The sequence below is a fragment of the Girardinichthys multiradiatus genome, chromosome 11, assembly GCF_021462225.1.
Source record: "Girardinichthys multiradiatus isolate DD_20200921_A chromosome 11, DD_fGirMul_XY1, whole genome shotgun sequence".
Taxonomy (NCBI): Eukaryota; Metazoa; Chordata; class Actinopteri; order Cyprinodontiformes; family Goodeidae; genus Girardinichthys; species Girardinichthys multiradiatus.
In genome coordinates this window covers 1497822-1512693 of record NC_061804.1, presented here as the reverse complement: position 1 = coordinate 1512693, position 14872 = coordinate 1497822, and the positions used below count along the sequence as shown (strand labels likewise).

General features: G+C 47.6%; 1 protein-coding gene across 2 annotated transcripts; it reads right to left on the bottom strand.

Annotated features, from left to right (window-relative positions):
- Positions 1–297: 297 nt before the first annotated feature.
- On the bottom strand, positions 298–13175 carry pcf11 (PCF11 cleavage and polyadenylation factor subunit). Of its 2 annotated transcripts, none has more exons than XM_047378885.1 (17): positions 12802–13175; positions 10266–10391; positions 9857–10039; positions 8096–8308; positions 6954–7948; positions 6295–6469; positions 5840–6218; positions 5607–5750; positions 4112–5295; positions 3947–4013; positions 3658–3783; positions 3458–3581; positions 2982–3165; positions 2718–2873; positions 1492–1584; positions 929–964; positions 298–847 (listed from the first exon to the last, which is right to left on the bottom strand). In XM_047378885.1, exons 1-17 carry the CDS (start codon positions 13042–13044, stop codon positions 626–628), a joined length of 4650 nt encoding a protein of 1549 aa, XP_047234841.1. In that variant the 5' UTR covers positions 13045–13175; the 3' UTR covers positions 298–625. The 2 variants fall into 2 exon arrangements, with proteins under 2 accessions (XP_047234841.1, XP_047234842.1); XM_047378886.1 differs by having other exon boundaries at positions 8105–8308.
- Positions 13176–14872: the final 1697 nt, after the last annotated feature.

The window sequence follows — 14872 nt, the reverse complement described above, 5'->3', positions numbered from 1 at the left end:
TTATTGGAAATTGTTGCACATAAAACTGGCATTTTTTATTTATTTCTGATTTAATCCAGTCAATATTTTCTGTTGGACAGACGATAAACAAGGCAGATTAAATCATTCCTGTTTTGCTCCAACATCTTTTTAATATTTTTAGTTTTGGTTAAACACATTTTGTTTTCCAAAAGGATCCTATAGAAAAGAAAAACAGGGGAACAGGAAGTTTAAATTCACCGAAGCTTTATTTTTTTATGATTTAACCTAAATGACAATAGAACCGAGGAGTCGGATCAATCAGAATTCACACAAAACAACTTTTTAGACTCGTTTATTGAAGAAAACCCAAAGAAAAAAGCCGACCGGATCCTCAGAGACGCCTCATGAGCCTTCAGTCGTCCAATCAGATGATGCTTACCTTCAACACCTGTGATGACTCAACAAAGCAGCCAACCAATAAACTGGCAGCAAACAGCAGCTGAAGACCAGAGTTACCAAAAATACTTTAATGTATAAATTAAATCATTTACAGCCGGCAGCGAACAGAACAGCAGCCCTGAAATGGCCACGCAACAATCCAAATACCAAAATGTATTTAAGTCGTAAAAACCTTCGACCCGCTGGGACGAAGAGGAGCGCCACGTCACGCTTTGTCCTCGGACTGAGCAGAGTCCGCTGAAACCTCCTGAGCCGTAGAACCTGGCTCCTCCTGCTGTGCAACACAGCAGGGATCACTCTGAACTTCCTGCTTCACCTCACAGGAAGTGACCTCCTCTTCCTCCTCTTCGGTCTTCACCAAGGCGCCCAGCGGGTGCTCCGTCAGCAGCCTGCTGGGAGACGGAGTCACGTCCAGGTAGGAAGACGTCTGAGGAGACGAGAAGGACATGATGAAGAGGAAAACGTGGAGAAATGAAAACTGAAGAAGAGTCGGACCGAGTTCACTCACATTTTTATAATCCTCGAAGCAGGCGGGGTGGAAGTTCTGTGGAGACACAACAAACGGGTCACATCTGCACATTGTCCCTATCGGGTTCTCATCTCTAAAATGTTCAGGTTTGTTGTTCTGGACATTTGAGAACAGAACATTTACCGCGTAAAGTTGGATTTTTTTACACAAATAAAACCAAGCCAGGCCGAATCGGGCCTCGGATTCTGCTGTGTTTTAAAGGGATATTTCACAATTTTATGTTGGATCTGGACAATAATATCAGAAAAATCTGGACGGGTATATTCCAGATTAAATGCACATCCCTTAAATCCCAGTTTGTGATCAGGAATCCTTTATTTGGCATCTAAACTGAACCCAGGTCTAGAACCCGGGGTCCGTTCTAGAGGCCATTAACACTGAAATGACCCGTTTTGATTGATCTGTTAGAAACCAGGTGAACAAAAAGGCATCATCTAAATATCAACTAATATAAAATGATCCGATTAAACTTCCTATGTGGGAACCCCGCCTCGACTTCCTGCTGGGGATGGAAGGGAGCAGAGGAGGGGGCGGAGCCTCACCTTGTCATCAACTCTGACGGCGTTCTTCAGGAACCAGTCCTCCTCTTCCTCCACCCAGTAGGTCTCAAACGGCTCCTGGCAGATTTCACACAACTGCAGAGAAAAAAAGACCAGTCAGAACCAGTTTCATCATTCCTGTCAGAGTTTATCCCAGTTCGCTCAGGACGCTTTAAAAGGCAGCTTGGAGAAAAACAGACATCCGGGTTCTTGCTTTAACAAACCCAGTCCAGACCCAGTAAACAACCCAGAATCCAGCTATAACCCTGTTCCAAAACCAGCAGCAGGAAAAGTTCTGATTCCGGACTCAAATTTCTCCTCAACATTCAGAACAACTCTAGTTGTTTGGACTCAACAGAAGCTCTGAATCGGTTCTAGAAACTAGGGGTGCACCGACTGCAGTTTTCTGACTAATCACTGATTACCGATCTGCCGATTCTGGTCGTTGCCGATTTTCTTAGCAAGTGACACTGTCAGGTGTTAAAGGTCACAACACACCTTCAATGTTCAAATCTCATTTCACAGAAAAAACATTGAACAAAAACCCGTGAAACTTGTTTGAACGGCCCACAAGGCGGTGCTCTCAAATATAAATGAAACGTTTACAGCATTGCAGTCACTTTCGTTTTTAATTTTTCACATTTTAAAAAGAAACAAAACAAGTCGGACAAGTTGGAAGGTCCGGGGGAAAAGATCCGTTTCACATAGAATCATCAGCCGGTCACCGGTCCCCCAAAGTTGGGAAATCAGCGCCGATTGACCAGTGCACCCATACTGGAATCAGACACCTGGAGTTTGAAAACCCAGTCAGATTTCTGTCCCAGCCCAGGTCCAGAGGTGGGTCCAGCAGAACAGGCATTGAAGGTTCTCACAGCCTTTCCGTCTCTGGCTAGAGAAGATCCTACAGGCTCAATAAGCAGCCAATCAGAAGCTAGGATTAGAACAGATTTTGAGAATGTTTCCATGGAAACTGGACTGATGATACCGAATTGAGGAAAGGTCAGAACCATGTGCTGGGTCATTGGGAATGATGAAGCAGTGGAAGAACACTGAACAAATCCTTTATGGGTCAGACCAGAACAGTTGGAATGATGTGGATCATTGGAACCACAGATGAGCCATCTCAGTTTTGGGATTTTACTTCCTGTTGTCTTCTGATCAGTTTTTGTTGCGTTACAGTTCCTTTATCAATGGGTGCTGCCACCTAGTGGACAACCTAACCAGCTCACCTCTCCCACTTGGTCCTTGGTGGCTCGGACGCTCTGGAACTCCTTCTCCTTGGCGGCCGCCTGGTTCTTCTGCACCTCCTCTTCGTTCTCCTTCTCGAAGAACTGACTCTTGGCTCGCTCCTCCAGGTCCGCGATCTCCTCAAACTCGATCCAGTCCTAGTGGACACAAGCAGACGGGTCTAAACACCAGCTCGGACCAGACTGATTTGGATAAAATGAAGATGACAGGTTGAGGCTTTTTAACGCAGCTGTGTGCGATCTCACCGTCAGGCTGTAGTACCAGCGCCGGTGTGTCACCTTCTTGCTGGCCACCTTCCCAGCGTGGTTCTGCCTGAAGTGCCAGTCCAGGTGGTCGGCGTACATGTCGGTCTGGGTGGTGGTGAAGCGCATGCTGCAGAGGCAGCACTGATTCCCTGAGTACAGCTTGGTCACCACGCTCTCATACCGCCTGCAGGAGGAGACAAGAGGGACGGAGAGTCAGAGGACCGAGGGATGGACAGCAGCGCAAACATTTTCTTCAAGTTTTATTGAACTGCGTGCTGCGTTCAGGGAGCACAGGTATTGCTGGTTTGGAGTCTATTTTACATCTTTAACTTTGGGTTAAATTGGTTCTGATCCGTGCAGGCTGAATATTCACACTGGAAACATTATTTCTGCTCCTGCAGCTGAAGGAAGCTTGAACTCCAGCTGGACACATGCTGATGGACATGTCTGAACCAGAAGCTGATGTCTGAACTCACTGCTTCATGTTCTCAACGCTGAAACTGGTGAGGTCTGGCAGGTCTTCCTCCTCCTCCACCTCCGGCTCCTCCTCTTCCTCCTCCTCCACAGGTCCGGCTGGAGCAGGTACCGTGGAAGACGTTTCTGAAAGGAGACAGAAGTCTTAGATCATCTTTTATCTTTTAGAGCGTCTGCGGCAGCTTCTGATTGGCTAACTGACCACTGGCGGTCTGCGAAGAGTCCGTCTGCGACGGCGGTTTGATGATTCCGTTGGAGATCAGTTTGGACAGCAGGTCGTTGACATCAACCTGACCGAAGTGGTTCTCTTGAGGGGCGACCTGAGGAGCTGCAGCAACACAAACATCTGTTAGAGCTTCCTACTCTGATTGATGACATCACTTCCTGTTTTCCATCACAGACGCAGAGTCTGTGGCAGAACAAATGGACCTGCAGGGAACTGATCTAGCAACAGCTGTGATCACAGGTTAATCGCTGGTACAGATACGTACTCTGCTGTCCGAAAGGCACTGGGTTCTGAGGAAGGAAGGACTGGTTCATGTTTCCCATCATGTTCACCTGGAAGAGCAGAGCAGCTTCAGTACAAACACAGAAAAGCCCGGGAAAAGCCCAGACTCTCAGAGCAGATGGGCCAGGCAGGACAGAAGCAGACTTACCGGCTGCTGCATGCCAATGGCAGGAGCTGCAGGGTTGTAGAAGGGACCGGGGCCCGGTTGGCTGAATGGTGCTGGCTGCATGCTGAAGTTTCCTGCCGGCAGCATGTTTGGTCCGGGAGGGAACTGTGGGTTCATAGGCTCTGGGAACCGCTGGGGGGCCATGCCAAAGTTCTGCTGGGGGGTTATGGGGTTGTCGTAGATGGGTGGGGCCATCGGCTGCATAGGGAGCTGAAGGTTGGGTTGCGGAGGAAACCTGGGGGGCCCCTGCTGGCCAGGAGGGTAATCAAAGCGTGGGGGCCCAGGCTGATGGGGCCCACCAGGTACGTCAAACCTGGGACCTGGTCCAGGACCCTCAAAGCGACTGGGGCCATCGAACCTTATTGGACCCATCTGATTATTGGGGCCTTCAAAGCGGAGGGACCGCTGCTGCTGGAAGCCCATTGGACCAGGACCCATATTATTGAAGTGCCCTGGCCCATCAAAACGCTGCAGTGGGCCCTCCAAGTGACCAGGGCCCCCCATTTGTCCCTCAAACCTAACTGGCTGCTGTTGGCCTATAGGGCCACCAAACCTGTTGGGTCCCTGTGGAGGCCCTTCAAGCGGTCCTATTCCATCTCCTCCTCCTCTCATTACCATTCGGAGTCCCTCATGGGGCCCAGAGCTCTCAGTCCTTTCGGACAGGTTATGATGAGGCGGCTCCCCACCATCAAACCTGCCGGGCCCTGGGTGGTGAGGGCCATCAAATTGTGGCTCCTCAAAACGCCCAGGGCCCCCGCCTTCATACCAGCCCGGGTGGTGTGGCCTGGAGGGGCCCATGTGACTGGGGCCGCTGTAACGTGAGGGAGGGTGTCCTCCTTCATGAGGAGGATGTGGAGGGGGGACATCGATGGGCCCCTCGTCCGAGTGTTCACTGTTGGGACTTTCAAAACGAGGGACTGGACTCATGTCTGCCAAGTCTTTCTGATGCAGAGGCGACAGGCGTTCCCGTTCAAAGCGAGGGGCCGGAGCCTCCAATCCGACTGGAGCCGGAGAGCTCCTGTGGGCCCCGGTAGAAGGAGAGGGTCCATCCTGCCTGCGTGTGTCAGCCGGGCAGTATCTCCGTGGAGCATCATAGCCGCTCTTGTGCTCCTCACGTTCATCGTAAAGCTGCCGCTCTGTCAGCGGCGAGGTCCACTCCCGTTCACCTGGAAAACATAACAAGGCGAGAAGACACTGAAGAATCCTGAAGCTCCTGCAGACCCTTAAACACAACACCAGAGACGGACACTACAGAGGGCTGCTTCTCTACAACCTGACACAGACTACAACTACCACAAACCCCTGAAGCTCAAACTGAGGGTTCATGAATGGTGTGTGATCTGGTTCCTAACCCTGCTGTAGCCTCCCTGACTCATAGCTCCAAACCCTGACCTCTGACCTCTCTGTGGACAAAGACAACAAATCAAAAAACCAGTCTGAGTGAACTGGAACCTTGCCACTGGTATTTAGGACTTACTGGACTCTCCGGGGTCCACTCTCCTCCTGAAGCGGAGACCTGGAAGAGACTTCAGCTTGGGGAACTCTTTACCATGGTTGTACTCTTCAACCATGGGGGCAAGCGGGGGTCGCGGTTCATCTCGCTCCTTGCTCCTCCTTTCTCCTGCAGGTCATGAAAAGCATCAGTAACAAAATTTCTAACAGGAGACCAACATCCTACCTGCAGGTGTCTCAAGGTGTTCCTCAGCTCACCTGTTCGGTCTTGCAGCGGTCGACTGTACGCGTGCAACGAAGGGTGTCCGGCGCTCCGGCTACCTCCCAGCTTCTCGCCTTGTCTTATTTCCCCACCATCCTCTGAAGTCTCCTGCCCATCATCGCCTGTGACTCTGTGGTTGACCTGCGTCTTCCTCAGCTTGGACTTGTGCTCATAGTATGACAGCTCTGCGGCGTCCATGGCTTCATGGGGTGTGTTCAGCAGAGACTGCTTCTTAATGGAGAAATCTCCAGGGTCCTCCCAGTTCTCCGAGCGCTGCTGCTTCTCCTCCTGATACTGGAAGAAATGTTTGATTTGGTGGGCCATGTTCAGGAAGTCCTCCTGGGAAATCTCCCCGCTCTCCAGACGCTTGCTGGCCTACAAAACACAGAGAACCATTTTTATAGGAACAGACGAAGCAGGAAACCTGGGTTAACGGAGTTCTTGAACGCACCCTCCTCAGCAGGTCCTTCTTGGAGGCGGAGTTGAGGACTTCAGGTATCTGCAGGTTGGCATCCACACTGAGGCGAATCTTCTGGTTTCTGGGGGTGCTGGGACGAGTTGGGGTGCTGTGTGGTTTGTGTCTCGGAGGTCCAGACTTTGTGTGGGAGTCCTCCGGCAGCTTCATGCTGAAAAATGGGAAAAACGTGATGTAAAACGGACCTGCGGCGCTGGTTTCCCTTCACACAACCTGAGATGCCTCATTCATACCAACCAGATTTCTGCTGTTTTTGCTTTTTAGTCACATTAAAATGTTTCAGATCAAAAATAATATCAAATTGATGTGTTTCAACCACACTGGAGATTGGGTCAGGAGGCAGACCCACAGAATTTTTTGATTCTGTGGGTCTGGCTGTAATCAGGCCTGGATGTGGCTTGTGAAACCGAAACCCCCAAAAATGTGGTAAATCAATGGTTTAACAAGGGGAGTGATTACTTTTTCACAATTGCCCCAGTTGGTTTTCCCATAATAAATCAAATAATATTTTATATTTACTGAGATCATCGTTGTCTGATATGAAAATTAGCCTGATGACCTGAAACAAAGCTGCTACTCTCCTTCTTCTTGAATCAAAGACTTAAAAACACAACGGTTCTGAAAAGCGGACTCACTGTTTGTTCTCCTCCCAGCCGCTCCTCCAGCGGTGAAGAGACTCCTTCGTCTCCTTGCCTCCGCTGTCATGACCTCGTGGGGAATGAGACTCCCTGGACTGACGGTCCTCCTGCGGCCTCTTCGGCCTCCTGCTCTCTGACTGAATCTTTTTAGGGGCAGGCCTGTCTTCTCGACCCAGTTTGCCATGCTGTGGGTCGTCACCGCGGACCCTCCGGGGTTTTCCGGGCTTGTGAGACGGGGACAGGGAGCTGCTCCGGGTGTGGCTTTTGGGTGAACGCCGATCCTTCCTTTTTGGGGAGACAGCGGGGGACCGTGAGCGGGACCGTGAGCAGGTGCGTTTCCTGCGGCCGTTGCCTCCGGCTTTGAGGTCGGCCTTGTCGCTGGATTCCATGTAGTCGTGTTTGGCCATCAAGCCGTTTACTGACTTGGCTTTGTTGGACCTCAGAAGCTCTGGTCTCCGTGAAGCCTCCTCTCGTTCCTTCTTGTCGATGCATCGTTTCTTCTCCTTTAGCTCGTCATCTTTGACCTCTCCCGTCTTCTCCTGCAGTCGCTTCTTGAGCCTGGGGTCCTTCTTTATGGCCTCGATGGATTTTGGGTTCTCAACCTCTGCCTGTTTGCTTTTACTTTGCAACCCTTTGGCCAGTGGAGATGGAGACTTTGACTTTAACTTGTCTTCTAAAACATCTTTCCTGGGGGTCCTGGCCTTGTCCAGCCGGGGGGATTTCTCCAGCACCTTCTTCTCTGTGGTGACAACAGGGCCCCCAGGTGGATGGGGGCTCTCCCTCTTGGCAGTTGGGTGTTCTTTGAGATGGGGCAAACCTGGGGGGCCGCTGCGGTTCAGACGGGGATCTCTGGTAGATGATTTTGAGTCGGTCGGAGGCTGGGGAGGGATCCAGGGCCGGATACCTGGAGGATTTTGGTTGCCGGGTCTCTGTGCAGTGCTGGATTCTGCCGGAGTGGGCACCGTAGATGATGGTGGCATCACCAATCCGCCCTGCAGACACAAAAATGCTGCTCAGACCTGCTTCAGCATCAACTTCACATAAACCTCAGACTATCATGTCTAGCTCTGAAACACACATCTAAAAACAAAACCATTCAAAGCGTCCACTGATGGACAGATGTGGATTCAGATCCGGACCTGTCCTACCAGCTGTGCTTTGGTCTGCTCTAGCTCCAGCTCGATCTTCTTCTGTTGGAGCTCAAGAAGCTGCTTCTGTTTGGCCAACAACTGCTGTCGGATCAGCTGTTCCTGGGTCAGGCTGGATGGGGTGGTGGCCGGGGCCACCTGAGGGGCCGGGGCCACGGGTGCAGGCTTGGCTGGGACCGGCTGTGGAGAGGCCTTCTCCTCAGACTGAAAACAAGACAAGGAAGTTTAAAGGTTTGACTAAAAAGGAAACGACTGGATTTTAATCGGTTTTATTTCCACGTCTGTGTGTTAATGTTTTGGTTTAATGGCCCATTCTGACCCGTTTCACTTTGGTTAGAACAGTGTGGCATTTCGGAAATCACCGAGGACTCCTCTGGAAAAAGGTCCCAGGAACTGAGGTTCTAAACGTCCGGGTAGATCTTCCTTCACAAACTCAAACCACTCAACCTACAGTCCGAGACTCAAGTTTCTACAGACGAACAAATCCAGAACCTCCAGGATCATTTATGATGATTTCACTTCAGCTCATTAAATCAAACATTCTCCGAGAAAAATGTTCCCATATATCTAGAATTTAAGTCAGTTTAAAGCCAACAAATGACTTCATAATTCACTTTTTAGAAACTACCGTTTAATATTTTAAAACATCGTCAGCTGAATGTAACGTTGATGGGTTTTTGTCAGCAGTCATGTGACTCCATTGCCCAATAACCAACCAACACCTGCCTCTGATGCAGGTTCTGTAACACCAACATTTGGGTTTTATTTCCACAAACTTTCTGCTCCTGGAATCACAGTTTCATAGAGAACAGTAAATGACTAACATCCTGTAATAACAGTAGTAATAATAATTAATGACTTATTAACACATTTAAGGTGTAATTTAATATAATTTAACACTCAGCTAGTTGGACATTTGTTCTTTTAATCTGAAGTCTTTTAGAGGTGTGGCATGCTATGGGTTAGTCGGCGTATTTGAAAGAATTTTAATTTTAAGTAATTTAAAACTAAATCTTTGGTATTTTGTCCAAATGTCTCCATTTCATCATGATCCTTGGTGTTGAAACACTTTCAAAATGTCTTCCCATTTTTCCCAAAGAGCAGCTAAATCTGCAAACATGAGGAAAGAAAAACTAACAGAAATCAAATGGATCTGAATGCAGACGGCTTTTTACCTGACATTTCAGAGGTTAAAATACAGCAGGTCATGTTATGAATATTTCTTGTATATGGCTTCACATTTCATCGTTTCCCTGTTAAAACTTATAAATATGAAATCACACCGTTGAAGCGGTCACCACGGCTCTTATTTAATAAACTGGAAGCAGATCACATGAAGCTCAGAGCTGCAGGAGGTTCAAATTCAAACCTGCAGTCTGGGAAACGAGCAGCTTCAGCTCAACATGTCAAATTAAACTTTCAGCAAGGTTCTAGCACCTGAACGAACCCATAGAATTTATTTTACATCTAGGAAAACCTAGATGTGTAGTCCAAAACACATCAGAACCTAAAGATACCACAGCAGATGTCTTCTGGTGCTGATGGTTCCCAGTTTTGCCTTCTCTAAAAAGTCATTTCTGTGAACAGCAGCAGGTCAATATAAAGTTTTAGACTGTCAGTACCGGACAAAGACCGGGCCGTGTGAGCGATCCCACCAGCATTTCTGTAGAACCTGCAGTTTATCTCTCAGCTGCTGCTTCTCAAACTGGTGGAGCCCTCACACCCTCGCCGTGTTGCGTTTGCGACACACACCTGCTTTAGAAACCTGGGGTTGACGTGGATGCTGGAGTTGATGTTGGGCGGCAGCGGCTTGATGGGCCATGCCGGGTCCAGAGAGTTGACCCGAACATCCAGGGCATACAGCTTCTTCAGGGGGAACACTTCATCCCAGGTGGAGCGCAGCTTGAACAGGCTCTTTCTAGTGTTTTCATCCACCTACAAACAGAACACAGGACTTGGTGCACGGCCCACTTTCATCACAGCAACAAGTCTGTTCATGTGTTGGTCAAACTACAACAACCCTCCATCCCATAATTTATTAGCAGGACTACACATGGCTGTCAGTAGAGGAGCAGACTGTACAGGAAAGCAAGCAACACTACAAACAGGAGGGAGGTGATGTGGGCTGACAGTAAAGAGACGGCAGCAAAGAGAACTGTACCTTTTCAAAGACACAAATAAATGAAGGGATTAGGTTTTTAGCAAACACTGCAAGGTATTCTCCTCCAACATTCTTCACTATGGAATCCACTAAGTACAAAACTGGGAGCTTCTCGGCGGCCGGGGCCTGGAGCAATAAGAGAACTCAACAAGTTTAGAAAACAACAGGGGTTAAAGCAACATTTCAGAACAAATGAGAAAAAAACACAAGTTTTCCAGACAACAGCCGCTTTGTGGGGAGAAAAAACCAAAACACCAAAAATCTGGAAAAACTGCAAAAAAAAAAAAAAAAAAAGCAGCATCCAGTTTGCTTCTTCATTCAGGAACAAAAACTCGAAAGGTCCAAAAAGCATCAGTCAGTTCTGTTCGTAAATCTGGAGCCCAGAGAAACTGTAATCCTTCCTCGTAGCGTTCAGGATCTGCTGAAGGATGGATCCTCAAGAAGAGTCTTTACCTCCAAAGAGGGCTTCTCCTTCTGACCCTCTTTGTACGTTACCCAGACGACACTCCACCCAGTGAGCTTTATTTCAGGTTTTACTCTTTAAAAGTTATTTGAAACCTTCGACCCATCAGTTATTAACACAAATGAATGTTGGCTTTTAGTCTCAGAAGTTGCATTTAAACTCTGCAGTGAGCAGTAAAACCAGAGTCATACCCAGGAAATAAAAAATGACAAAAAGCACATTTCACATTTTTTATTATCAACATATTTAACCAGTCAATCAATCACATTTCAGGAAAATATAGTAATCAAGATTTACGAGTGAATTCATGCAGAGACGCGCTCAGGCGTCATGTGACCCAAGCTTCGTTTAGCTTCAACATGCAGACACTGGGGGGGGGGGGGGGTTCAGTAACAACATCAGAATGACGGTTGGTCCAGATATTGATGTGGTCCGGCCTCAATCAGAACCAATGATTGTGTAACCGCTGATGGTCTCCATGAGTCCAACAGGTCAACCTTCTGTTGGTTATTACCCTGAGAGGAGCAGCGCTGACCCTGATCAGAACCAGAATGAACAACCAAGGTCCACCGATCTTATTAATAATCTCTATGCAAACATCAAGTTTCAGACTCCAAGCAGGAGAATGTTTTACCTTCATACAGAGCAGCACAGCTTTAAATATTTCAAAGCAAAACTAAAAGAGTCAAATCTGAGAATTTTCAGATCATGTTTGAATCCTAAAAATTAAAATGTTCAGCAAACCTAAAACTAAACCAAACTGTTTACGGTTTTATTCACAGGGCAAATATCCTGCAAGGCAACATGCTGTAGAGCTGGGCTAACCGCTAACTGTCCAGCAATCAGTATATAAAATAGAAGATTTATTGTTGTTTTATTAGATCTATCTGTACAGATTTAATGTTACTTTTATTTGTTCTGCTCCAGTAGTTTCAAACAGCTCTTTACAGTGTTTCATTCTAACCAGAACAGAGCGGTACCAGTGGACCAAACTGAAGAGTTTGTTACTCGGCAACCAGAAACATAACTCTGACAAAACATTTAATTTAAGCTTCATTAATGCAATGAACCAAAAACAACAATGATGATCATAGCCAACTTTAATTCATTAGGCTTTTATAAAAAGCTGTTTAATGAATCGAGTTAAAAAGAAATGTATTAGTTTTCTCTCCTCGATCTAATCTGGACCAGGAAAACTACTAAATCCAGAGTAAGGACTCCAGACTGATCCATTTACTTTCAGATATTTAGATTTCAGGACAGCCTAAAAAAGTTTTTTGTTTTTTAACCTTTAACTGATTAAGACGATCAGACTCTCTATAAACTGCCTGGATTTGAGCCACATTGTAGCAGGTTAGTTATTGACCTTCATAAAGGCTCCTGATGGATCATGTAAAATCACCATCTTGTTAATTGTTCCTGCAGCTGAACATGTTTTCTAGTGTTGATGTCAGACACGCCACCCTGTGGCTCATACCGTGTACTACAGTCATATTTCCGCCTCATTCTGACAGGAAACCAGTCAGTCAGTGACGAAGTTTTTACTGATCACCTTTACAGCAGTTTCCTGTTTTTTACTTTCTGCCACATGAAGATTAATCGCTCCCTGTTTTAAGCCTCTTTAGACCAAGCTGACAGTTATCACACCTTGATGAGGGCTTTAAAACACAAACACAAAGTATAAAATCAGAAAGAGAATAAAAATGATGATTAGTAAAATGTACAAAACTGAACTTTAAGAACAAAAATGTTCTTTCACAAGCTAAAACCGTCTTTAAACCACGACAAGCTCTTATATAAAATCTGTTTTCGTTTAAAATGTCTTTATAGCCGTAAAGGATTTTTATTTTAAAAAGTGAGATTTTCTGTTGAAGCCAGGACCACATCAAGCTAGCTCTTCAGCTGAGGCGAATAACCGGCCAAAGGTTTATTCAGACAGCCTAACTGAGGTGTTTCCATACAGATAAAGTGGAGTTGAGCCCAGGGCCTCCTGGGAGCGCCGCGAACCAGAACAACGCCATGTTTAACCCACATACACAAACTGAAAATAAAGTATTCTATGATCATAAAAACCTTGCTGATTTGAGCTTCAATAATAGCCACGATATCCTTGGCGAACTGGGTGTTCTCTTCGGCCAGGATGGTGAGCATGTTGATGTGTGGTTTGCTGTTGAACGTCAGGTCTTCTAGCGAGGACTGGTACTCCCTGCAGGCGTCTTCCCTGGCCGCCTGGTCCTCCATCTTCCAGCTCAGAGACCCGGACAAACCTACAGCAGCCGGACCGATACCATTACCACGTAGCAGCAGACAGTCCATTAATTCATGAAGATAACTGCTGGGCCAAAACCACGAAGAACTACAACCCGGTTCGAGGATTTTTCCGCCGTCGTCAGTTACTCTTCTTGGTTCGTTTTCGATGACAAGAAAATGGCGACTGCAGCTACGGGCCTCATACGTCACATGAAACTAGTTCGTACTTACCGTGACGTCAGGTGGCCCTCATTGGCTGGGAACACGTCATGCTTTGCGGATTTTAAAATTCGATTGGTCTGAGAGAATAACAGACGCGCAAACGAGCCAATCAGAGTGAGGCATTTTGGTTTGACGGTTACATAAAAAACGGTAGACTATCTAGCAACAACATGCGGCCAACGCGTGGACAGGCGTACAGAGGCCTCAAACATTTTCTATATGATCATAATATTACACGGAAATTATTTAACTTAATTATTAATAAAAACGGCAAAGTTCAAAATGTGAAATCTTTTTTATAAAAAACTTAACTGGAACATAACCAAAGCAACAAGTTACAGAATAATTTCTTTTTAAGACTAAATTATAAACGACTTAAAAACTAATTAAACTTAATATAACATAGGAAACCTGAAATAATTTGGAATGGATCCAGCAGTATTGTTTTCCTGCATCCTTTCTGACTCATAATCTACCAAACTGTAGATTTTAGTGGTCCTAATATTCTTCCAGCTTCTCTGATGTGTTTTTGAAGCTTAATGATGAACGTTTTCCCTGGGATGGAGAGTCTGCATAAATTCATTACAAATATTTCAAACACTGGACCAGCTCTATACCCTCTACAGGGTACTCAAGGGTTCATGGGAGTTTGTCCAACCGGTTCACATGTGTTTTGTGGACCTGGAGAAAGCATTCGACTGTGTCCCTCATGATGCCCTGTGGGGGGTGCTCCAGGAGTATGGAATCGGGGGCCCTTTATTAGGGGCCATCCGGTCCCTGTACAAGCGGAGCAGGAGTTTGGTCCGCATTGCCGGCACTAAGTTGGACCTGTTCCCGGTGCATGTTGGACTCCGGCAGGGCTGCCCTTTGTCACCGGTCCTGTTCATAACTTTTATGGACAGGATTTCTAGGTGCAGCCAAGGGCCGGAGGGGGTCTGGTTTGGGGACCAGTGGATTTTGTCTCTTCTTTTTGCGGATGACGTGGTCCTGCTGGCCCCCTCTAGCCATGACCTACAGCATGCGCTGTGGCGGTTCGCAGCAGAGTGTGAAGCGGCTGGGATGAAGATCAGCTCCTCCAAGTCCGAGGCCATGGTTCTCGACCGGAAAAGGGTGGCTTGTCCTCTTCAGGTTGGAGGGGAGTTCCTGCCTCAAGTGGAGGAGTTTAAGTATCTCGGGGTCTTGTTCACGAGTGAGGGAAGAATGGAGCGGGAGATCGACAGACGGATTGGTGCGGCTGCCACAGTAATGGGGGCGCTGTGCCGGTCCGTTGTGGTGAAGAGAGAGCTGAGCCGAAAAGCGAAGCTCTCGATTTACCGGTCAGTCTACGTTCCTACCCTCACCTATGGCCATGAACTTTGGGTCATGACCGAAAGAACGAGATCCCGGATACAAGCGGCTGAAATGAGCTTCCTCCGTAGGGTGGCCGGGCACTCCCTTAGAGATAGGGTGAGGAGCTCGGAGTAGAACCGCTGCTCCTCCACATCGAGAGGAGCCAGTTGAGGTGGCTCGGGCATCTATACCGGATGCCTCCTGGACGCCTTCCTCAGGAGGTGTTCCAGGCACGTCCCACCGGGAGGAGGCCCGGGGGACGGCCCAGGACACGCTGGAGGGACTATGTCTCTCGGCTGGCCTGGGAACGCCTTGGGCTCCCCCTGGAAGAACCGGAGGAGGT